This window comes from Mya arenaria, chromosome 15, assembly GCF_026914265.1.
Source record: "Mya arenaria isolate MELC-2E11 chromosome 15, ASM2691426v1".
Classification (NCBI taxonomy): Eukaryota; Metazoa; Mollusca; class Bivalvia; order Myida; family Myidae; genus Mya; species Mya arenaria.
Genome location: NC_069136.1, coordinates 52,541,818 through 52,548,653, shown reverse-complemented (window position 1 = coordinate 52,548,653; position 6,836 = coordinate 52,541,818). Strand labels below are relative to the sequence as shown.

Here is a 6,836-nt window from a genome sequence, read left to right as displayed (position 1 = left end):
TACGTTTGATTTCTTCGCATGTTTCGCTATCAAAAGTACGGCTCTGCTCAAGATCGGCTAACTTTATATAAGCATCAGAAATATTTGTTTATAGCGAGGCAACCTTGTCATCTACTGATCTAAAAGTGCTTTACCTGAAACAGCCTTAACATTAGTTTCAATTTTGTTCATTTTCGATTGAATGCTCTTTTGAAAGTTTTAATGGATACCGATTTGACATTTATCGCATTGTTATGTTTGTTATCTTTCGCAGACGTGGTTTGGGTAAGTTGCATACCGACTGGGGACGGGGGGGGGGGGGTGGGGGGTAATTTATTTGAGGAGTAACGGGTTGGGGGCTAAAGTACTGATATCTATTGAGAGGTGTTGCTGTTGTGCAAGGAACTGTAGGTACGGGGGTATATACGAACCCAATATTGGCGATGTGGAACCCTGGATGACGGGAGGGGGCGGCGGTGTAAACGTCCTCGGATCGTCATGAGAAGATGACCAGGGGGCGTAGTTACGATCATCCTGTGCAATTTGTTGGGCTGTTAACTCGCCGAATTTAGCCTCTTCATTTCTTCGCATTACACTACTTTTTTTCTTTGACATGGTCCGTAAAAAATACCCATTCACAATAACAGTGCGTGAACGAATCGCTTTCATATTACTGAACGAATCATTTTACGCAGTGTCTGAGTTGAGCAGGTGTGAGATTGCTACTACTTCCCATTTCTTTTGACACTGTAGATATTTTCTCACAAAGAATCGTTGTGACATTGAAAGTATAATTTTAACGTTGTTTCTGTTCATCATCACCAATCTTGATCATGTCCATATTATTTTTCGTTGTAGGTATATATTATGGCTTTTGACCTAGGTTTTGGACAAATCAAAAGTTGTTTATAAAACGCATTGCTTAATTACAAAGCAAATAAAGGGGTTTTCAAAATCTGAGAATTACTAAACAATCTTTATTTATTTTGTTAAAATGGAATGCCCACTCCGGAAATGACGTCATAACTCAGCCTCATAAATAATTTAGTTAATTCTCTTATATATGAAAATAAATCGGCAGTCATTTGAAATAATATCTTTAGAAAATATAGAACGATCCTGAAAATATAACTAACGAAATGGTAAGCTTAGGTGGTTAGTTTATACTGTAGATCAGTCATCAGTTGGTAATATGTAGCACTCAACAAATGCTACTATGCTCCGGAAACCAAATTTGCGTGATACGAAATTTTTAAAACGGCGGGCTGGATATGGATCGGCGTAAAATTATTAGCCTTTATATTATTCTCAACGGTGATATAAAGGCCTTTTTAAAGGAAGTGTAATAAGATATGCTCATATTACACTGTAAACTTCAAATATCTGACAATAATCGTAGAACAGGAAGAACCTGTAATAAACGTTTGTTTGTTTGTTTGTTTTTAATAAAAGAATTGTTCAATCGTAACAGAGGTATCTATTGATGCCGAACTAAAATGATGTTTCAGTCCCTGATAACTGGAGTGTACAATACATTTTAAACTGATCGCGTAGAATAGATTTTCATAGAGTCATACTGGAATATTCAATGATATGAATACTCTAATATAATGCTGTGAAATAGTAAGGAAGGAATCTATAAATATTTGCATACGAAACCGCATTAACTTTATTTAATTCAACAAACTCTGAGGGTAAGTTAAATATTTATCACTTATCAGGAAGTTGTTACTTGAATGTAGGTCTATCTATTTGGCAGCCTTATTGTTTATTTTGTAAAGAAAACTGGCCACTGCATTTATTCAAATGAAAATTAGATATCTACTTTGATTTTTCGAATCGAATGTAACAGGGTTATTGGCACTGCGTTCTGATCCGGGAGGTTTTATTCGACTCGAGTGGATTTTTGCAGATCCAAGCCGAGTGAAATCAAATCTGCAAAAATCCACAAGAGTGAAAATCGACATTCCGGATCAAAACGCAGTACTAATAACCCTTTTATCATATACATTACTGGTTAGATCACTTAAAAGCCACATGTTTTCGTAATAAATGTCGTTTTAATGACTCACTATTTTGTTTTATGACGTCATTTTAACATCGCGCAACGATACTTGTTATGACGTGACGTCACTAGAGTGGAATACGGCCATATTGCACTGGAGTGGAATACCAGCTACCGTAATTTGCGATATGTATTGCGTGTGAATTTATTACGGGTATACAATAAACCCACATATACCGCTTGTTAATGTGTTTTTATAACCCTCAGGTACGAACGCGTTCATGAACTGTAAATCTCATAGTAGATGATACGTACATTTCGGGTCTTATTCGTAAAATGTCTTTATAAATAGGGCCACATAATCACGAAAAGACTTAAGTCAAATGTCAATCTCATTCTCAACTAATTTTACCGCGTAACATCAAAATTGAATATGCATCGTATATGTTTTTGCCCTTTCTAAAATTGCATTCTTTCATAGAATATGTTGAGTATTAATTTTGGTTTAAGTTCAAAAGAAACAGTATTCTACAGCAACACTGTTACTGAATACAATTCATTTTTTAACAGAATACTTAGGTATATTGTTCTCACTAATTCTAGTTTATATATGGAATCGGTACCTTAAAGGGACACACTTTTGGTTCTTTTATCTTGATTGATCAAAACAAAGAATAAAATATGTATATGATAAATGTACATATAAAAATATATCAGCTAATATTTTGACGTTTTTTTTTTTAAATTGGGAACTTGTGGCCGCGTAGCTATTAATTCAATACACCATTTATAATATTTTCCAACTGTACACAAATCATATCCCTTTTTAATTTGACCAAAAAAGTCAAAATGAGGTGAACATAATAATGCATTAATTAAAAATAATACATCGCATTTTTTGCATAAACCTTTAAGGGTATTTTTTGGCCTATTTTAATTTAACCCAATATAAAACATTTCTAAGAATTTTGAACAAAGGTGATAAGATAAGATATTGAATTATTTTTTTAATTAAGAAAATGAGAAAATTAAAATTATAACAAAATGTTATCAGTTGTTCGGTAGCGAACATACACGAAAAGGCGACATGAGCAGAATAACCATACCATAGAGATTTGAAAATGTGACATCATTTTGTTAATAATCGCCGCAAGGTAGTATTGTTTTGAATACAAAAAATATGGAGGTTTAACTCAAAACCTTTGCTGTCGATGGTTTCAAAAAGCTTTCATATTCAAACCGATGCTATTTTCATATTTTGTTTGTCTAATGAAAAACATAAAGTTTTTAAAAGCTTGTAACAATTTAATTAAATCATTATATATCATCCGTCTATAGTACCGTTTTTCTGCTCTTCATTTAAACCTGAGTTTATGTTAGCAATTGTTTACAGGTCCAAAGATGCTCCCCATCATTTTCCTATTCATATCTATGACAAACCGAATTCTCGCTGATACGTGTGTAACTAATGGCTTACCTTGGGAAGACAGGTGGCTGCAGTGAAAGAAAAACCTCCTCTGTGACCCTTACTGCGAGAAAAATGAGAATATTGAGCAGTATGAGAGTTTTTATATCACGATTCATGTACAAAATCGGAAGGCCAAGAAATCAATCTTCCAATTGAATATACAAGTGTTTCAGGAAAAAGTGTTACTTTAATAGAGAACCCTGTTATTGATAATGAAGCTAGTGTTTTCATGATTCGGTCAAATAATGGTGAAATGAGCGCACTTCCAAGTAACATTTGCAACTGGGATGACGAAGGATTGATCGAAACCATTGGCAGCGTCGACATTGTGGCAAACGTTGAAAAGTTGTATGATAGAATTGTTAAGCTTGACTTCGGAAATAACAAAATCACGAATCTGACAGATATCAAATGTTTGACAAATATTGACACTTTGATTCTTAAACATAATCATATTAAGGTATTAATAAACGATTCACTTGTTAACTTGACGCAACTTAGGTTTATTGACTTTGCATACAATGGTCTAATCTCAATAGAGCCGAACACTGTATTTACTTTGGAAACAAATGTCCTAACAGCTGACTTTAGATACAACGAACTCACTGAATTTGACGAACAAAAATGGAATGACTCTGGAAAAGAACAAAATATATGGACCTGGCTTTTTAAACATACGAAATAACTTGATCAAAACTTTTCCCGATGTCCAAACTCTCTTCAATATGGACAATTTGTATGAGTTCAGCAAAGCTTATCAATTTGGTTTCGACTTGAGGGATGTACCTCTGGTATGTGACTGCAATGTGCAACCATATCACAATCTTGTAGCCAAGTGGCTTAAGACGATGTGGAAGGATTTCTATGAAATCAAATGCGCAGGTCCATCGAAGCTTAAAGGACAGCTTTTATTTAAACTAGATCCCATAGAATTTATTTGCGAGAAATCTACTGAAAATGGTTGTCAGAAAGGCTGTTCTTGTATTGACCAACCGGAGAGAAACACACTTAATATCAATTGCTCAAACGCTCAACTAAGTAAGATGCCCATCATTCCAACATCCAACTTCTCTAAATTTGTTCACCTGGATTTATCTCACAACTTTATCAAAGACATCAACGCCTCCTATCTAAAGAGACTTTCATTCCTTGATCTGACTGGGAATAGGTTATCGCATGTACCCGAAATCATCATCACACAGCTTGATAACGCAACAATTATTCTTTCACACAACAAGTTTCTTCGAGCGATACCAAGAAACATGCAATTTAGAAGTCTCTGCAACACCACACTTTCCTATCTTCAACTTGATTGCGGCTGTGATAATGTCTGGATTGAACAATGGCTTAGATCAAAGGAATGCAAAAGCAAGCATGAAGATCTGACTGGCTTTATGTGTCTTGTTCCCGGTACTGGACTGATACCTGCCCCAAAATTTAAGGAAGACATGGTAGTTTGTGATGCCAAAGAAACCATTTTAGGTATGCTTGCTGGAATAAATTCAAGTTTCCTTGGATTATTACTAATTGTCGGGCTCTTTGTCTACTTTTTCCGATACGAGATAATTGTAATTTGGCTTCGAATTAATCAAACGAATAAAAACCATGACAACTATGTGTACGACGTAGCCTTATCATTAAACGAAGATGATGATGAATTGAGAAAATGGGTAACACTAAACCTGATCCCAAATCTAAAACGTTACAGCATCTATCGTCCATATTTCGACAGCGACTTTGGAGACGTTCGAGATAGTGCTGTGGCCAAGACATTTGCAACATGTCGCACTTTTCTGGTGATCCTGTCTGAAAGCTATTTAGAAGAAGGAGTTGGTGATAGTGATGAACATCCAGAAAGAAGTTGGACCGAAAATGAATGGAAGTTTGCATGGCATCAGTACAGGTCGGATTACAGTAAAACTGTTATAGTCATTAACTATGACCATCTGTCGTCGTATGAGGTGAAACACCCGCAGATAAGGGCTGTTTTACGTGTTGGACATGTGGTAAACTTCGGAAATCATGGCCCGGAGGATGAATTTTTTCATGATGTCATCAGAAAGATCGGACCAGCCGGAAGCAATGGACGTATTAGGAGATTCGGACCTGGCTCACAACAAACTGATTTTGTTGCAATGCCAGGTTTCCTTGTACCAAAAGAATAATAATTTATATTCAAATCAGGAATATTTTTTAAACTAAAGGCTGTGGTATTCTCGGACTGTGTTGTTAAACCTATGTTTGTTTCCTCTTTCATCATAGATAAAGTAATAAAGTGCTTTATGGAATAAAGGCCTGTTAAAGTAGTCGAAATTAAAAAAAAATATAATTTAATGTATTTTTTTATAATGGCAAGAAGGATTCCTACTTTTCTTATGACAACCTCTATTGAAACATAAGCAAAATATAAAGACTTTCGAAAAGAGCTCACCTAATGTATGTTCTTTTATAAAATGCTTTCAAAATGACTTTTCTTATACATAATCGGTGTTGCAGATAACAGATAGATATTAACATATGTTGCTTACGTTAACATTAAAGCATAGTAATGACCAAGCAAGCGCATGAAAATGACTTTAATATCGGCAATGAAAACATTTCATTATGTAATGACATATTAATTCTAAAGCAATCAGTGGTGAGCACTCCTTTTTTAGTTGAAGATCTTTGAAAAAAGGTGTTCCTATTACAGCTTACATTGTGTACTGATGCGTGTTGTTTTCACTTTGTATATGTTTCATGTATTTGATGTTGAAACTAATTCTCTATATGTAATACATGTTTATATGTATGTTTACTGATATAATGTTAACTTTTACTTTGATAATATGCGTAGATGCGTGCTCTACATAACATTTGTATAGTATGTATGTTTGATATGTTTTGACGATTATATAAGATATATAAGATATAAATTTAAATTCTAATTTGATATATTGTTATAGAAACTTTACTACCGGCCTTGTGCACCTATTTGTAAAATGATTTTGAAGTATTAATTTTTTAAAGCTTGTCTAAAAAATGACATTTGACAGTTTGTGCTAGATTATACTTTTGAGGTCTTTTGGAGGGCATAATGTCGTACGGTCGAGAATTTCCGTTTTATTATTCAGTCAGTGTTACAATTTAAATTGAAACTTTTACTTGCAAAAACTTATACCTTATGAACCTCTTAAAAGCATGCGACTGCCTACTCCATGTCACCATTTAAGCCAAGCTTAATGCATATGGCTTTTCAGCCCCAGCATGCTAACTAATGCACCGATATCTTACAAACAGACCAACGGGTAAAATTTGGTCAAATTACCAGTAAGTTCATCTTTTCTCAACAACATCTTCTAATTTATCAATAAGGCAGCCTAGTCCTGATGTAAAGACCTTTCT

At 34.5% G+C, this 6,836-nt stretch overlaps 1 protein-coding gene across 1 annotated transcript; it reads left to right on the top strand.

Annotated features, from left to right (window-relative positions):
- The first annotated feature begins 4,097 nt into the window (after positions 1-4,097).
- Positions 4,098-6,352, top strand: LOC128220561 (uncharacterized). Its single transcript, XM_052929002.1, has one exon. It carries the CDS (start codon positions 4,178-4,180, stop codon positions 5,615-5,617), a length of 1,440 nt encoding a protein of 479 aa, XP_052784962.1. The 5' UTR covers positions 4,098-4,177; the 3' UTR covers positions 5,618-6,352.
- The last annotated feature ends 484 nt before the right edge of the window (positions 6,353-6,836 follow it).

Coding starts and splice junctions, on each gene's coding strand:
- LOC128220561 (XM_052929002.1), top strand. CDS start 4,178: ATGGACAATTTGTATGAGTTCAGCAAAGCTTATCAATTTGGTTTCGAC.